The sequence below is a fragment of the Bufo bufo genome, chromosome 3 (genome assembly GCF_905171765.1).
Source record: "Bufo bufo chromosome 3, aBufBuf1.1, whole genome shotgun sequence".
In the NCBI taxonomy this organism is placed as follows: Eukaryota; Metazoa; Chordata; class Amphibia; order Anura; family Bufonidae; genus Bufo; species Bufo bufo.
The window spans coordinates 633587418-633606290 of NC_053391.1; the positions used below are offsets into that span (position 1 = coordinate 633587418).

Consider the following 18873-nt stretch of genomic DNA (forward strand, 5'->3'; position numbering starts at 1 on the left):
CAGTCTTCTCCCACGGTTAAACCTTCCAATAATTTGATGATCTGGGTGGTATCTCTCAAGTATGATCTCGTGGTTTTCACCACTGGTTGTAACCATGTATCTATATACTTTGAGAGGTTAGATGTGAGGGAACCAATACCTGACACTATGGGGCGGCCCGGAGGACATCCCATGTCCTTATGCACCTTAGGAAGGCAGTAAAAGACCGGGAGTCTTCTATGATCCATTCATTAGAGCATAGATGAAAAGAGCCATAAGTAAACGGCGATAAATTCCTGGAAAACGCATGGAACACATGGAACACACTGTGGATTTGCTGTATCAACAAAGAGGATGAGAGTTTAAGAAGTGTCAAAAAAATGAAAAATAATCTGCAAGCAATTTGCCTGGAATGTGGATTTATGCAGTGGGTTTCCATTGTGTATTTGACCCTTTAATGCTTTGTATAGGGTTAAATCCAAATCCACATGTAACGCATGCTGATTTTGCTGAGTTTCTGTTGTGGATTTGCTACTTTTGAGCAGTGGACCCATACATAAAGTTTGTATTCCTTAAAGGGGTTGTCTGACCTTGGTGCACCTGTGGCCTGTTATTGGCCGCAGCGGTCTGAAACCCAGACGCTTCCTGGTCCTGCAGGGACCAAAAGAAACTGGGAATGGGGCAGCAGCAGGCCTGCAGACTGATTTTTTTTTCTTTTTTTTTTTTATGTTCAGGTGCCTAAAAGGGGTTGTCTCACTTCAGTAAATGGCATTTATCATGTAGAGAAAGTGAATACAAGACACTTAGGGTACTTTCACACTAGCGTTTTTCCTTTTCTGGCACTGAGTTCCGTCCTAGGGGCTCAATACCGGAAAAGAACTGATCAGTTTTATCCTAATGCATTCTGAATTGAGAGCAATCTGTACAGGATGCATCAGGATGTCTTCAGTTCAGTCTTTTTGACTTTTCAGGACGGAGATAATACCACTTGCCTGAGTTTTTTTTCCATAGGAATGTATTAGTGCATTCAAAATACCACAATGCCGGATCCATCCTTCCGGTCTGCGCATGCGCAGACCTTTAAAAATGTGGAAAAAATAAATACCGGATCTTTTTTGCCGGATGACACCGGAAAAACGGATCCGGTATTGCAATGCATTTTTTCTGACCAGGCATTTTTCAGACTGATCAGGATCCTGATCAGTCTGAAAAATGCCTTATCAGTCAGAAAAAAATGACATGCGTTTGCATACAGTTTGTCTGATCGCAACGGAACTGCCTACCGGAATCAAACAACGCAAGTGTGAAAGTACCCTTACTAATGTATTGTGATTGTCCATATTATCTCCTTTGCTGGCTGGATTCATTTTTCAATCGCCTTAGGCCTCTTTCACACAGCTGAGTTTTCCGTACGGATGTGATGCGTGTAGTGAACACATAGCATCCCGACAATCCTGAGCCATTCATTTCAATGGGTCTGTGTTTTTCATAAACCACAGAGGTTGTCCGTTTCTCCTTAGTCGGAATGCAAAAATCCAAAATGGTTGAATCTATGTACAGAGATAACATAATAGATTGAAGATGATAGATATGCAGATAGATGGATATGAGCTAAATTAGATAGACTGATTGATGGATGGATATGAGACAGACAGATACTACCGGACGCATTGTCTCTTACTAACTCTTCAGTGACTTTTCCTTCTTCTCTTTTCTATTACAGTCTCCTCGGTTCCATGTTCCCCATGCCTCGAGTGATTTATGCCATGGCAGACGACGGGCTGCTATTTAAATTTTTAGCCAAAGTCAGTGAAAAGAGCAAAACTCCAGTGATAGCCACAATTTGCTCCGGAGCCGTTGCAGGTATGGTCGTGTGCGGGTGTACATACTACATGGAGAAATGTGCCACATATGGTCCTATGGTCGGATAGAGCTAATTCTCTCAGTTCAGTCTTTATGGAAACTTCAACTGAGACTTCTTTGACTAAGTGCATAACTGGTTTATTACTCAGCTTTTTGGATATCTGTAACCTTTCACACGTGGCAGATTTGTCACAGAAATTTCAGCAAATGTCCCTGGCAAAACAGCTCCACTCCACTCCGCATGTAAGGTTTAATTCCTAGAGACCAGTCTGCCTTTTGCCTTAACCCTCTCCATGATTTAATTTATTCCCATGGCAGATGGACACAGCTGGTTAAGAATTACAAGAGGCTTTTTAAGGATTGGGGATCCTGGAATGTGGCCGAGATATTTTTAGTATTGCCTAATGTACTACACCTCCTATTTGGGTGTTACAGGCCAGTGAGGTTCTTGGCTGAGTTCCATATTATATTGGTAGTCATAGTCTTTTACAGTGAGTCATCCTATGCTATTAGTAAATTAGTCTTTTTAGTAACATAGTATATAAGGCCGAAAAAAGATATTTGTCCATCCAGTTCGGCCTGTTATCCTGCAAGTTGATCCAGAGGAAGGCAAAAAAAACCTGTGAGGTAGAAGACAATTTTCCCCACTTAAGGGGAAAAAAATTCCTTCCCGACACCATTCAGGCAATCAGATAACTCCTTGGATCAACGACCCCTCTCTAGTAGCTATAGCCTGTAATATTATTACGCTCCAGAAACACATCCAGGCCCCTCTTGGACTCTTTTAGTGAACTCACCATCACCACCTCCTCAGGCAGAGAGTTCCATAGTCTCACTGCTCTTACCGTAAAGAATCCTCTTCTATGTTTGTGTACAAACCTTCTTTCCTCCAGACGCAGAGGATGTCCCCTCGTCACAGTCACAGTCCTGGGGATAAATAAATGATGTCGATAGATCTCTGTACTGACCCCTGATATATTTATACATAGTAATTAGATCTCCCCTCAGTCGTCTTTTTTTCTAAAGTGAATAACCCTAATGTTGATAATCTTTCAGGGTACTGTAGTTGCCCCATTCCAGTTATTACTTTAGTTGCCCTCCTCTGGACCCTCTCCAGCTCTGCCATGTCTGCTTTGTTCACTGGAGCCCAGAACTGTACACAGTACTCCATGTGCGGTCTGACTAATGATTTGTAAAGTGGTAGGACTATGTTCTCATCACGGGCATCTATGCCCCTTTTGATGCAACCCATTATCTGATTGGCCTTGGCAGCCGCTGCCTGACACTGGTTTTTACAGCTTAGTTTGCTGTTCACAAAAATTCATAATCCTTTTCCATGTCAGCGTTACCGAGTGTTTTACCATTTAGTATGTACGGGTGACTTGCATTATTCCCTTCCCATTGGTCATAACTTTACTAGACAAACTTACATCCTCATAGAATCTGGTTAAATTAGTTTGACATGACCGAGTCCCTCATGAAGCCATGCTGATATGGCGTTCTTTGCTTATTTTCATTGAGGGTGCTCCAAGATAGCATCTGTCAGAAAACCTTCAGTTTACCCCACAACAGATGGTAAGCTACCGGCCTTTAGTTTTCCGGGATCTGTTCTTGGACCCTTTTTTGAATATTGGCACCACATTTGCTATGCGCCAATCCTGTGGGACATTCCCTGTCAGTATAAAGTCCTTAAATATCAGAAATAAAAGACTGGCTATGACATTGCTTAATTATCTTAGGATACGGGGGTGTATGCCATCCGGTCCTGACGATTTGTCTATTTTAACCTGTTTAAGACGCCGCTGTACTTCTTCCTGGGTCAGACAGGACACTTTTAATGGGGAATTTACTTTTATTCTACATTTCATCTGACAGTTTATTTTCTTCAGTGAATACAGTGGAGAAAAAAATATTTTAATAGCTTTACTTTCTCCTCATCACTCTTTGCAACTCCCCCCATTACTCTGTAAAGGGACAACACCTTCAGATTTATACATTTTTCCATTGATATAATTGAAGAACATTTTAGGGTTAGTTTTACTGTCTTTGGCAATTAATCTCTCGGTCTCTAGTTTGGCCGCTTTTATTTGTTTTTTACATATTCTATTTTTTTCCTTATAGTTTTTCAGTGCTTCCGTGCTACCCTCCTGTTTTAGGGATTTTTAAATACTTTCTTTTTGTCATTTATTGCTTTCTTTACAGTTCTATTTATCCACATTGGTTTATTTTTGTTCCTTAACCTTTTATTCCCATACGGTATGTACCTCTCACAATGAGATTTTAGGATGCTTTTAAAAATATCCAATTTTGTGGCTCTATTTTAATTTTTGAGGACTTTGTCCCAGTTAGTTAGGCCTATGGCCTATCTTAGGCTACTTTCACACTGGTGTTTATGGGTCTGCTTGTGAGATCAGTTTCAGGGCTCTCACAAGCGGCCCAAAACGAATCCGTTCAGCCCCAATGCATTCTGAATGGATAAGGATCCGTTCAGAATGCATCAGTTTGGCTCCGTTGCGCCTCTATTCCGCCTGACGATACAGAGCCAAATGGATCCGTTCTGACTTACAATGTAAGTCAATGGGGACGGATCCGTTTTCACTGACACAATATAGTGCAATTAAAAACTGATCCGTCCCCCATTAACTTTCAATGTAAGTCAGGACGGATCCATTTTGAGTTGGACTTTTTTTTTTTTTAAGATTAATGCAAACGGATCCGTTCTGAACAGATACAAGCGTATGCATTATCGGTGCGGATCCGTCTGTGCAGATACAAGACGGATCCGCACCGAACGCAGGTGTGAAAGTAGCCTTAGTTTGCTAAATTTTGATTTTTTGAAGTTTGGTATTTTTGTTCCTCCCTGAAGAAACACTCTTATGAATGACAATTGGAAGGTTATTACTTTTTGGTCACCATTTCCCAAGTGTCCCCCCAACCTGCACGTCTGTTATTCTGTCAGGTCTATTGGTTAATACTAAGCCCAGTATGGCCGTCCCTCTTGTTGGGTCCTGAACCAGTTGGGAAAGGTAATTGTCTTTGGTTATTGCCAACAGCCTGTTTCCTTTGAGATATACAGGTTTCAGTTTCCCAGTCTATATCTGGGTAGTTGAAGTCCCCCATAATAACCACCTCATTATGATCTGCTGCCTCGTCTATCTCATTTAGTAGTAGATTTTCTGTGGACTCTGGTATATTAGGTGGTTTATGGTAAACTCCTATTAGTAATTTATTATTGTTTTTGCCTCCATGTATTTCTACCCACAGTGACTCCACATGTTCATGTCCCTCACTTATATCTTCTCGGACTGTGGGCTTTAGACAGGACTTTACATAAAGGCAGACCCCTCCCCCTCTCCGGTTTTGACGATCCTTTCTAAACAGACTGTAACCTTGTACATTAACTGCCCAGTCATAGCTATCATCCAGCCATGTCTCAGTTATTCCCGCTATGTCATGGTCCTCCTCACACATCACTAATTCCAGTTCACCAGTTTTATTAGTCAGGCTTCTGGCATTAGTATACATACATTTAAGAGGTTTATGTATATTTTTTCCCCTAACCTTTCCTTCTGAACTGTTCTAGTCCCTCCTTCCATTCCTCCCCCAGTCCCGTCCAGTCTCTATCTGCACTATCTTCCCCTCCTATAATGTAATTACCCTCTCCCCAGTCCCTAGTTTAAACCCTCCTCCAACCTTCTAGCCATCTTCTCCCCCAACACAGCTGCCCCTTCCCCATTGAGGTGCAGCCCGTCCCTACGATAGAGCCTGTAGCCGACAGAGAAGTCGTCCCAGTTCTCCAGGAACCCAAACCCCTTCTTCCTACACCAGTTCTTGATCCACTTGTTAACTTCCCTAATCTCCCGCTGCCTTTCTTGTGTGGCTCGTGGTACAGGTATTATTTTGGAAAATACTACCTTTAAGGTCCTTGCCCTAAGCTTTTGACCTAAATCCCAGGCTAAAATACTTTTTAAGGTCGCTCCACCTACCTCTAACTTTGTCATTGGTTCCAATATGGACCATGACCGCTAGATTCTCTCCAGCCCCTCCCAGTAATCTGTCAACCCGATCCGCGATGTGTCAAACTCGAGCGCCAGGAAGACAGCACACTGTTCGACGATCCCAGTCTTTGTGACAGATCGCCCTATTTGTACCCTAATAATTAAGTCTCCTATTACCAGCACCTGTCTGGCCTGCCCTGATCTCCTGGTCCCCTGCTTACTGGAGCCGACATTCCCCTGACTGGTAGAGGAAGTGTCCGGCTGCAGCAGTGCTCTCCCTGAACTGACATCCCCCTCATCTGCCAACCTTGCAAACTTGTTGGGGTGTGTCAGATCAGGGCTAGCCTCCCTGGCACTCTTCCCTCTACCCCGCTTTCTAACTGTTATCCAGCTACCTCACTTTCCTCCGCCTCCTCGCTACCACCCTCCCCTTCAACTACCCATAGAGTGCTTGCTCAGTGAGCAGCAAACTCTTTTCCAAATTGTCAACGCTTCTCAGTGTTAAAACTCGCCCGTTTAGATACACGATGTGCGATTCCAAACGGGCAATATGCTCACATTTTGAACAAAGATATGCACCCTCAAATGGCTGTTCCAGGACTGCATACATTATACAAGATGTGCACTGGACTGCACAATAATGGAACACATACTAATGGGGATTATGCAATAAAAGAGAAAAATACAATATAATGCAGTGATAAGAAACTGATTTACTAAAGTCCCTGAATCTCAAGTCACGTAATCTAAAGTCACACACTTAATACAAACACACACTTTAAAATTAAACACGCGAACGCTCACAAACTCGCATTATTTGCCTGCTTGTATAAATGGAGCTATCAAAACAGCCTGCTTTTTTTTTCTCCTCTGGATTTTACTACTCTTTATATTTTAACATAAACTTGCAGCAAGCTTGAAGTTAATTCTTGTAAAAGAAATTACAAATAGAAATCCACAACTCTCTTGGAATGTAGTAAATTAATTTCTTCCATTTGTTTAATGTCATTGGTTCTTACAGCTTTGATGGCCTTCTTGTTTGATCTGAAAGACTTGGTGGATTTGATGTCCATCGGAACGCTGCTTGCCTACTCACTGGTGGCCGCCTGTGTGTTGGTCTTGAGGTAAGATTTACATACATATATTGTTAGATTATCTGCGAATAAACCTTAGAGAAGTAACGGAAGTTGCCTTCTGCTGGCCTTTTGGGGCCCTTTAAGCCACAAAAAGCTGCCAAAAAATGTCCAAGACCATAGGGGGGAGATTTATCAAAACTGATGTAAAGGAAAACTGGCTTAGTTGCCCATAGCAACCGATCAGATGGCACCTTTCATTCTCCAAAGGAGCTCTGGAAAATGAAAGAGGTGATCTGATTGGTTGCTATGGGCAACTAAGCCAGTTTTGATGAATCTCCCCCTATGTGTTTTTAGGGGACCTCTCTCCCTGACAACTCTGTTTTACTAACTACTTTCATCCCCATGTAATAACCGTTCTGGAGCATCTATTCTTATGGCTCTATGGTGCGCCATTCATTATTCCTACTTGTAGTTATAAATGAATTGCTAGCTGTTTAGATAGTGTCAGAATGTCATTACAATCAGTGCTGCCAATATCAGAATATGCAGGGACACTCCCCCAACTGGTAACACCCATCTGGACCATCAATGCAAACTGCTAGCAATTCATTCATAACTTCTAGCAGGAATAATAAAATAATGGCACATCAGAGTCCAAAGAATAAATGCTCCAGAATGGTTATTACATGGGTAATGCAAGAAGTTACTAGTAACACAGCGGCACTCAAAATGCTCCCCTTTTAAAAGTCCACACAGCTGAGTGCAGCAGATTTCAATCAAATAGGTCTTTTTCCTATCACAATTATATAAAAATAAAATGCCCAGCTCTCCACCACATAGAGACGGAGTCAGATTAGCTCACATGTATCGTGATGAACTGATAGAAGATAATTACATTTTATTACGGATCCATGGCCGATCACCACTCTGTTGCTATTGACAAATTTTCATATGTGAACACGCGACCAGCATCTTAGAAGAAAGAAAAGCTGCAGCATAGTGAGGTGCCACCAGCACTAAAGTACGAGGTCTATGTACTCACAATCTCCAAATTTCATACGTAAAATTTCCCGGCTCAAGTTTAATGCTTGCTTCTCCCTGATGAGCGAGATATAAAAAGCATACATGGGGTATCTTTGCAAATGGCAGAAGTATATGGACGTGTGGTAAAGTGTGTTTCTTCAAGGCCACATGGTGTGTAAAAAAATAAATAAATCAAAAACATTTTGGGAAAAAAACCTATTTTCATGTTCTCCACCTATTTCAATAAAAAAAAAAGGCAGACCATGCAGCTGCTATGGAGCCCGTGATGGAGGGGGGCCCACAGTGGTGGAGAGGCCCCGCCCCTTAATTTCTCCCGTCTATCTTCATAAAGCTAAAGGACCTTTGATGATGTCATCACAGGTCCTGTAAGGGAACTGCACAGTGTAAAGTGTAGTTCCCAGGTTAGAACAGTGCATCTGTCAGGACCTGTGATCACATCATCTCCCAACATCACAGGTCCTGCAGGATCTAGCAAGGGAACTGCACCAAAAATGTTGTAGTTCCCAGGTTTAAAGGTACATCTGCAGGACCTATGATAACATCATCACAGGGGTCCTTCAACCCCTAATAGCAAGTATTAGAAGTTCACAATCATCTCTGCATTGGTCCATACAGACTGGAATGGGAGTGGTAAGAGGAGGTCGTCCACTTATATACACACACACACACACACACACACACACACACACACTCTGCATATATTACAACAGTATTATAGATGCAATAGGTACAGATATACAGTATAATACAGCAGTGTACTGATATGTGAGGTACAAGGTATAATAGATGCAGCGTGTACAGATATATAGTATATACAGCAGTGGGGGGCCCAATTTAGATTCTTGCTATGGTGCCTAGTGATTTCTATGTACGCCCCTTCTTGGCAATTATGCATGTTAAAAAGTTAGTCACTTTGTGGGTGTTTCTAATGTTTTTGGCACTGTAAACAGTTCTCGGAACTGCCTGCTCTGGTGACCGCTTGTGTTTCAGAGCGGCCACGCGAGCAGGCACAGGTAAGGACTTACCATCTGCATCGCCGGGCTTGGGAATAAAGATGGCAGATCGCATGTGTTCGTCGGCGAACACTGCGAACTGGCCATCACTATGTAGAACATCTCTTCTAGCGGTTTGGTCTATTGTGTCCTGGGTGGAATAATTTCAAATACATGTAGGTTGGTTCAGATATTGACTACCTATTTGCAGTTGGGGTACTTTCACACTAGGGTTTTTTTTCTTTTCAGGCATAGAGCTCCGTCACAGGGGCTCAATTCCGGAAAAGAACTGATCAGGCATATCCCCATGCATTCTGAATGGAGAGTAATCCGTTCAGGATGCATCAGGATGTCTTCAGTTCAGTCATTTTGACTGATCAGGCAAAAGATAAAACCATAGCATGCTGCGGTTTTATCTCCGGCCAAAAAAACTGAAGACTTGCCTGCATGCCGGATCCGGCATTTTTTTTTCCATAGGAATGTACTAGTGCCGGATCCGGCATTCCAAACATGGTGCGTAGAACAAAAAAAAGGTAAAAAAAAATAAATGCCGGATCAGTTTTGACGGATCCGGCATTTCAATGCATTTTTCTGACTGATCAGGCATTTTTAAGACTGATCAGGATCCTGATCAGTCTTACAAATGTCATCAGTTGGCATACGTTTTGCCGGATCCGGCAGGCAGTTCCAGCGACGGAACTGCTTGCCGGATCACTCTGCCGCAAGTGTGAAAGTACCCTTACATGACAGGGGACTGGTTCTAAATGGAATCTGGTTATTTTAACATTTGTGTTGTTGCTTCTCAGGTATCAGCCAGAACAGCCAAATCTCGCCTATCAAATGGCCCGCACAACCGATGAGGCAGATATCAATGAGTCAGTCAGTACCAGCGAGTCTCAAAATGGAATACTGGGTGAAGGGGAGAGGTTCACTCTTCAGATGCTCCTATTTCCACCAAACCCAGAACCAACCCGGTTATCTGGGTCTATAGTCAACATTTCAGCAGGTATTGTAGGTAAGTAATGAAACCTGGGGCCTCACAGGAGCAGAAGCTAAACTGTGTTAGGGCTCATGCACTCTAACCCATTTTTTGGCTGCATCCGATCCGCATTTTTTGCGTGGCCATTCCGTGGCACCCGCAAAAATATAGAATTTGTCCTATTCTTGTCCGCATTATAGACAAGGATAGGATTGTTCTATTTTTGGCCGACCGTTCCACAAAATGCAGAACACACATGGCCGATATCTGTGTTTTGTGGGTCCGCAATTTGCATGAGCCCTTAGCCTTAAAACAAAGCGCACAGACTGTCCCTAAACAGCCTATAGAACTTGGCAGCTGTACAGAGGGTGGGGGTTATATAAAGGAAATTACAGTAATGGAAAAACTAGGGGGCGCTCACAGGCATTTTCTGACTTCAAAGCAGAATTCATTTTACACCTTTTTTCTCTTTTCAGGCCTTCTCATCATCTCCTTTTGCTGCCTCATGGTTTTTGGTCAAGACTCCTTGGTAAAAGGAGAATCCTCTGTTATTATTCCGCTTGCAGTCTTATTACTGCTATCTTTAGCCTTTACGATTATCATTTGGAGACAACCTGAGAGCAAAACTAAACTGTCTTTCAAGGTAAAGCAGCACATCTGGATACTGTTAAGGGCATAGGTATAGAGTGCAGAGGGGTTGCAGTCACCCTGGTCCTGGCACCTGAGGAGGCCCAAAGACTCTTCTACTCCATAGGAAGACACCATTATTAAAAATGGCGCATGATAGAGGAGGGCTCTGTTATCGCAGTATTGCTATAGGGTTTCTTTGGAGTGATCCAATGTGTAGGACAGTACATAATAACGTGGGCCAGAAGGGCACTCATTTAGTCTGTGTCAGGTCATTGGTGGTCCTTTGGCTATGTTCAGCAGGAGCTTCTGTTGTGTTGTGAACAGGCACAGACTGGCCCACAGGGGAGCAGGTGAATTCCCCGGTTGGGCCCCTGAGCAAGGTGGGCTCCTGGTTCCCTACCCTTTGCTCAAGTGGCACATGGCACAGTAGACTGACATATTTATAGACTGGCTATATACTATACAAAACATTGCTTATGTCCATATAAAAAAAAAAAACTGGGTAGTGTGGGCAGGTAGTATATGCATGCAGCTTTACAGTGGGCCCCCAGAATGAATTTTACTGGAGGGCCCTGGGTACTCCAATCCGACACTGGTTGTGAACATGGCCTAAGTAGTCAGCAGAGAATGGCGGGTGCTCGCATGAAACCTCATACTTTTACAGCATGACACAGTGAGATACTGTATGTACCTAGTCCAGAAGAGCCATCAACATCCTAGTAATGATATGTGTGTTCTCATAGGTCCCGTGTGTTCCTGTAATCCCAGTCTTGAGCATTTTTGTAAATGTATACCTGATGATGCAGCTAGGAGGAGGCACCTGGGTACGATTTGCAATTTGGATGGTAATCGGTAAGTTACCGTGTAAAAATTGATCCTTTTGTCTTGTTCACTTTAACTCCATTTATCAGGTTATTGTTACCATTTCCCAGATGTCATTGCTTAATTTTAAAAAAATTACCACATTTTTTTTAAAATCATTTCTGACAATTTGGGGAGTCATATTCTGTTTTTTAGGTTCTTTGTTTTTAGATTGTTCTATATGGAGTTTTATGGTATATCCCCAGGGTATGCCTTAAAGGGTTGGCTCATCACAGACAACATTGATGGCCTGTCACTAGGAAAGGCCATCAATGTCAGATAGTTGCAGGTCCTACTACTGGGACCTGCTTCTATCTCCGGAACGGGGCACTAGAATGAAGGTCTGCTCTCCATTTATTGCTATTGGAGTTCCAAAAATAGCCAAGCAAGAGCACTCAGATATTTTCGGAGGACCCATTGTGGGGAATGTAGAGCATACAGCACAAGCGCAGCCACTTCTCCATTCACTGCTCTGAAATGGGCGCATGGCTATTTTCGGAACTCCCATAGCTGGAACGAAGGGTGCCTGTGTATGCGCGGCTACTCTAACTTCACCTCACTTTGGGTGCCCCATTCTGGAGATAGAAGCGGCTCCTAGAGGGATGAGCCAATTCCTTTTAAATGTCAGTTAGGTGCAGGTTCCACCTCTCAGATTTATACATGTACAGATGGTAACAACCTTTAGTAAGAGGTTGTTACCATTCGCCTTGCAAGTGTTAATGAGACACTAAATTGAATCTGATCTCGGACATTACCAGCCATGTAAGACCGCTTTCAGATGGTGCATTTTGGCATCCATATTACAGCTGCAAAACCAGGACTAATGGTGGCTTCAGTGGAGTGGACTTAGAACAGTTCAGTAGAACCATGGGAGGTTCTGGGAATAGTGGCAGTAATAATGGATCCTAGAAAGAGCCAAAATTATGCCTGTTTGAAAGCAGCATGAAGGTAGGAGCACATATGGTGGTTTTATCACCAAATGTATAACGAGCAGATTTTACCTCTCAACATTGAAAGGTATCAAATCCACAGTGAAGATCTACAGCAGAAATTCTCTGCGGTATGTGAATTAAATCTCATCCAGGTGTATTCTACTGTGATTCTCTGCGGATTTGCCTTGCACAAATCTGCATGGAAGCTCTTAATCCCACTACATGTGCAATTACCGTTCCTTGTGTTCTTTAAGGAAACTCTTAAGGCCTCTTTTTCACACAAACGATATGGATAAGGTCCGGGTGCGTTCAGTGAAACTCGAACCATTTTGCAAGCAAGTTCAGTCAGCTTTGTCTGCGATTGCGTTCAGTTGCTCAGTTTTTTCCACGCGGGTGCAATGTGTTTTGATGTGTTTCCGACGCGCGTGATAAAAAACTGAAGGTTTACAAACATCTCCTAGCAACCATCAGTGAAAAACGCATCGCATCCGCACTTGCTTGCGGATGCAATCAGTTTTTCCCGCAGACCCATTCACTTCTCTGGGGCCAGGGCTGCGTGAAAAACGCAGAATATAGAACATGCTTCAAATTCAACCTAACGCAAAAGTGATGCGTGAAAAACAACACTCATGTACACAGGACCGATGAAATGAATGGGTCAGGGATTCAGTGGCGGGTGCTATGCGTTCACGTCATGCATTGCACCCGCGCGGAAAACTCGCTCGTGTGAAAGGGGGCCTTAATCCTACACTTCTGATAAAATAAATTAAAAAAAAGTCCTCCACCCAATTTTATTTCTTTTCTTGCATTTGACACCAGCTTCTTATTTGCTAATTATGGTTCAATATCTTTTTATTGAGATATAAGATACGTATAGCATAATCGAAGGGTTGTCAAGAATAAAAAAAAAAAAAACAACATGGTTTCTTCTTCCCAGAAATGGTGGGGGGGCTTGTCCATGGGGGCTTGTGTGTGTATTTAATCTCCGTCTATTGAAAGTAAAAGGTTCTGAGCTGCAATGACACACAACTCCTGTGAACTGGTGTGGCGCTGTTTTGGAAGAAAGCAGCCAAGTTTTTTTTATTTTATATATATTTTCCATCTAAACCTGTGATACATAAGTAACAATTCTTCTTCCCGTTTGCAGGTTTTGTCATATACTTCGGTTACGGCATGTGGCAGAGTAGTGAAGCTATTGGCTCTACACCAGACAAGAATACGGAGATTACAAAAGCACCAATGTGTTGAATAATGAGAAACAAGCTTTCCTAGATGACCCAGAAGCTACTAACTCAGTGACTGCCTGAAGCCCGCAGTTGAATGGTCCCGAATCAGTCAAGAACTTCACCCAAAGCTTGCAACCCGCACAAACCATACAACACCGACAAGTGGCTGCACCTCCGAATGGTCAAACCAGAGCGCCGCTTATCTTCTAATGCTGCTATTCTCTAACAACACAATCTGACGGATCCTGCTTTAAAAGAACAGGCCTTGCGATTGCATCATACCGCACGTCCCATAAATAATCATTAACCACGTAGACCCCAGCAGCGGGGTTTTTTTTTTGTTTTAGCCAATTTTTAATTAGATCCATGGTGGAAAGGTCTAATCCAGTTGTGGGTATTAGAAAGAGAATATGAACTCATTGTCAGGGCAGGGAACTATTTGGGGGATTTTAAGGAGTTTCCTGCTGATGATCCATGTAGAGAAATGCGTTTACAGCCAAACTAGCACAAATTGTGTTCATTTTTATACCTTGAAGAAAACCTAACTTATTGTTTTTAACTTATTTTTTTTATCTAATTTTTTTCGTACTCTTGTAGTGCAGGGCACTTAAAAGGGAGATCTCTTCCAATATTCCAGTCTTCTCAGTTTTTATATTGATTGTTAAACACTAGATATGTGTTATATAATACATGTTCAACCTTTGGGGTTTGTAGCCCAGCTTGTCCTCCAAGTGGACATCTTCAGGGGGTGGAGGTGGTTGGATGTATTATAACAAAGGTCCACAAGGTTTGGATGGCCCTTTGAGCAGCACAGAGCATTGTTTATGTGGCCTGCTGAGGTAACGGTAGGGAGGGTCTCATCTTTTAGATGGCCCCATTCGCTGTCCCATCCCATGGCAGTTTGCACTTGCACTGGGCTTCTCCTAACCAACATATGGCTAAGAAGCTTAGGGTTCGGGCCAATGATGAGACCATCAACTGGAAGAGGGTGAGAAGCAAGCATTAAGCCCTCATATGCTGGATGGGATGTAATTATGTGAACTATGAACCCAGAACCTAGAACCTTGTATGTTATCCAATGATCGGGCTCTTCTGTCCTCCCAGGCTTATGTCTCTAATGTTATTAATGAACCTACATTTATTTAGAGTGCTTATTATTATCCACTATTTATGTAACATGTTGAGGATACATGGGTGACCATTAGACTTAAAGGGAACCTGTCACAATTAAAATGCAGTAAAATATACAGGCAGCATGTTATAGGGCAGGAGGAGATTGATATATAGAGTTCTGGGAAAAGAGTTCAGTAAATCTAGTAATTAATTCATTTAAATTCCTCTTCCATTCTAAGCTTTGCAGTCAAGGAGGCGGTCCTATCAGTGAAGGGAAGGTTGTCAATCACCCATAGGACCGCCTCCTTGACTTCAAAGCCTGGATTGAGCAGGAATAATATACAGCATACTGAATCTTTTCCCACAAAACCATATATCAATCTGCTCAGCGCCTTCCGCTCTACAACATGCTGCCTGCAGGTTACACTGCTTTTTCATAGTGACTGGTTCCTTTTAAACATTATGTCTGAAATATCATATTTATCTGTATTGGCTGAAACTTGAAATCTTACCAGTCCTATTGCTATTATGTCAAGAAATCGTAAATTTTCAAGGGGGTCGGGGTTTCTCCACCGAGATTATGTACATAAAATATGGATTGTTTAACTGGGAAATCTAACATCGACATACGTTTTTGCAGTGTTTAGTTTGTTACACTCTCGTGGGCAACGCCATGTTGATATAAGACTTCTCAGAATTTCAGATACTCGTCTCTGCTAGCTTGCATCTTGTTAGACAATCGCTCATGGGATCCTTTCTCCGTGTCTAGTACTCAACATGTCGGAAATTAAAATTTAACACTTAAATCTGTATTCGGCAGAAGATGTTCTCCTCTTGAAGAAACTGGTAATTTATTATGGGATCTCTTTTGGCAAAGAGTGTATACAGTCGATCATTCTTATCAAAATGTCCTACGTGTGGCCACTCATGGCGGGCCAGAACTATTTATCCTAAATTCCTAGATAAAAGGAGTGGCACACGTCGGTGACATCATGGCATGTCATTGGTATGTCTGTCCATACCTCAAATGTTTCAAGTCCCAACCATAATCCAGTCTCAAAGTTTACTTGGCAATTATGAATGTTACACTGGTTATACGGTCAGAATAAGAAGATGGAAAGCTACGTGGCGGTGCAGCCTTGGCTTTGGTCATTTTCAGCAGTGACGTTCACGCAGTACTGTGATCCCTCACTCAAACCAGTTCAGGATCAGGGTAATTTCGGTCTTTGGGACCAGACACAGTTTAGCCGTGTTTAACCTTAAAGAGCTAAATTGTTATATTTGTTGGGTTAGAGCCTTGATTTTTCTTTTTGACTTTTTTTTTTTTCATAAAAAGATATCATTTTTATACACATTGGGGCTCATATATTAAACAGAAATAAACCTATATTAGGTGTATTTCTGTCGCAGATTCTGGCGCAAATGTCCTTTGCGCCACAATCTGCGACTTTTCCCCACTCTGCCAGATCTAAAAAAAAGTAGGCGGGGAAGGGGACAGGCCAGTAGTCCTGTCTCATTTACCATTTACTACTACCTGTTTTAGGTGGAAGCTTTCTTACATTCAGAAGCGGCGGGTGGACCCGCCGAAGTATGTAGAAGCTGGCGCCTCTACATAACTTCCTGAGGATCTATTGCCAGTGCTGGGTCTTATTAAGACCAGAGGTCTAATAACGCCTGTCTTAATAAATGTGGGCCCATTATTTTTTATTTTTTTTTTCATTTTAACAATAGTGATTGGTAAAAAATGCTTTTTTTACATTTCAGCTACTTTCTTTTTTTTCAGTTAATAGTATAGTATTATCTTAGATTTTTTTTAAGATTGTTCAGTTGTAACCAGTAATACTTTACATGTTCAGTTTTTGAGACGTGATTGCAAATAGATCGGGGAACTGTTTTTTGGGGTGTTTATTGATTTTAATGTATTTTTTTTTAAGCATTTTTATTTTTATACTTTGTCAAAGGTCAGTAAAGACTATAATATTATTTATTTTTTACACTACGCTTTTCCGATGTAACTGGGGCTGCACCCCTTACAGCTATGATCCTGCTTCTGGCAGCGGCTAATCTCCTAGCAGGACGAGGATTGGAAATCGCATATGTCCAATCCTTATTTCCTCCAGTGTCTACTGCTGAAGGTCGCTATACAGTAGGTTTAATGTGTGCTTTAATTATTGAATAAACCTAAATATTATCACCATTAGGGTCCATTCACACGTCCGCAATTTGTTCCCAGATCCGTTCCGGATTTTGCGGACCCATTCATTTTCAAGTGGGGCTGGAACGGATGCTATATCTGTACGCATCTGCATTTTCCGGATCGCACTTCCGCAGTTGCGGGGGGGAGTTGCGGACAAGAAAAAGAGGCATTTTCTATTATAGTGCCGGCGATGTGCGGTCCGTGCGAAATGCGTAACGCACATTGCCGGTGTCCGTGTTTTGGCGGATTCGCAAATCGCTACGGACGTGTGAATGGATCCTTATAATGTGAGGGATCACTGTCCTGTTCGTGAATTCTATTCTGATCTGGCTCTTTAGAACTACACTTGGCCATTATCAAGTGTTTTTGTCCAGCTGGGCACAGAGGAGACCTAGCCGAGTATTTTAATATATCACCCCATGTATAATGTTCTTATAAATCCATATTGTCAATGAACTGTTACTTGGGGGACATGTTCAATTGTTTTCAGTGATAAGTCTGATGCTGGAGAGTTTCCTCTTCTGGAAATCATGTAAATATAACAATGTATATATAGAATTTTGCTATTTTTTTGTCCTATATGAAAGCCATAAGACTTCTTGGATCTTCTTAGTGGGAGGCACATTTCTTCCAACAATTCTTGTTTTCTTTGATTTTGTCTTGACAGTTTTTTTAATCAAATAATCTGGTGTATCTGTTCTATACAGAGACCATGCTCTACATTGCAATCTGTGGATTACCTCTAAAAGTGCTCAGTCTTGTAATCATATTGATATCTTAGGCAGGGTCGGCATCAGCAGCAGGCAAACCTGGGCGCATGCCGGGTCACACTCGGCACAAGGTGGCCAATGCTGTATGCTGCCTTTTAAGCTGAGGGAGGGGCACATGGGTGGCAGAATGTCTCATTGCAATGACATATACACCTGGAGCCGGCCCTTGGATATATGTCATCAGGGGATATTCTATGCCATTCATGATTTTCAAGAAAAGTAGTCAAGTGATCTCCTTTTAAAAAAAAATCTAGTGGGCTAGGCTATACCATCTCTTTATGATTGTCAGGGGTCTGATCTCTGGGAACCCCACCAAGGCTGAGAAGGGGATGCAGCTCTGGTTTCAGGCTGGGGCTACATGGCGATCTTGCCAATGACAACCCAAAAATCGCTCTATAGTATTGCAGCCATTGAACTGCAACAGTGTGATTCTCAAGTTGCCAACGACCCTAGTCAAAAAACATCCAGTAGTGTTCCTTTATTTTTTTATTTTTTGCAATTCTGGGGTTGTGGCTAGTGTTAGCGACTCAAAGTTAACAAAGTGGAATTCGATCCGAATTTCAGGAAAAATTAGATTCACTGTGATTCAGATTTTCTTGGCGTTTGTGGTAAAGAATCCATTTTTCTTGATATGGGTGTAAAAAAAAAACTCACGTTGGCCATTTGATTGCGGGGAGAGGCTGTTGCGCCTATCTGCAATAAAATGCATGCGGTAATGTAATATATATTTTTGTTTTAACCCCTGAATAAACTCTTATAGGCTGTGACTCTCAATGCCACGTTCAACGCTGTGGCCGCATCTGAGAGGTGAAATGATGGGGGCGGCACAATCGCCGTTTCCCATCATTGCACCCACTGGATACAATGGAATGCGATTTGTTACAAAGTAGTTCGTAGCGAATCAGATTTCTTGTTGAAGCAGCCGAATCGAATTTTTTAAAACTTTGCTCTTTACTAGTTGCGGCAACTTGCCAGTCATGCTTTGACTCTATTTAGTGGCTGCTGCTACACAGCGATCTTTGTGCAATCGGTGTTGCATCCAAGATGGCTGTGTAGCCTTTGCCTAACGCTTTTCACTGTTTTTCTATGCACAGAGGCACCACAGCCTATGACAGGAACTGTGCCAAGACCCTATTCCATTGAAAACAGCCTGTTACAGTTTCCTGGTGGCCAGGAGTTAGGATGTGTAGGGAACACTTAGAGGTGGGTGGAG

General features: G+C 42.3%; 1 protein-coding gene across 1 annotated transcript in view; it reads left to right on the plus strand.

Annotated features, from left to right (window-relative positions):
• The window catches only part of SLC7A1 (solute carrier family 7 member 1), a 55670-nt gene extending 37073 nt beyond the window's left edge, over nucleotides 1–18597 (plus strand). Inside the window, exons 7-12 of the mRNA XM_040426167.1 lie at nucleotides 1703–1842; nucleotides 6862–6964; nucleotides 9759–9967; nucleotides 10408–10574; nucleotides 11305–11413; nucleotides 13502–18597. Coding sequence (XP_040282101.1) covers nucleotides 1703–1842; nucleotides 6862–6964; nucleotides 9759–9967; nucleotides 10408–10574; nucleotides 11305–11413; nucleotides 13502–13602 — 829 coding nt within the window. The 3' untranslated portion in view covers nucleotides 13603–18597. The remainder of the gene's footprint in view (nucleotides 1–1702; nucleotides 1843–6861; nucleotides 6965–9758; nucleotides 9968–10407; nucleotides 10575–11304; nucleotides 11414–13501) is intronic.
• The last annotated feature ends 276 nt before the right edge of the window (nucleotides 18598–18873 follow it).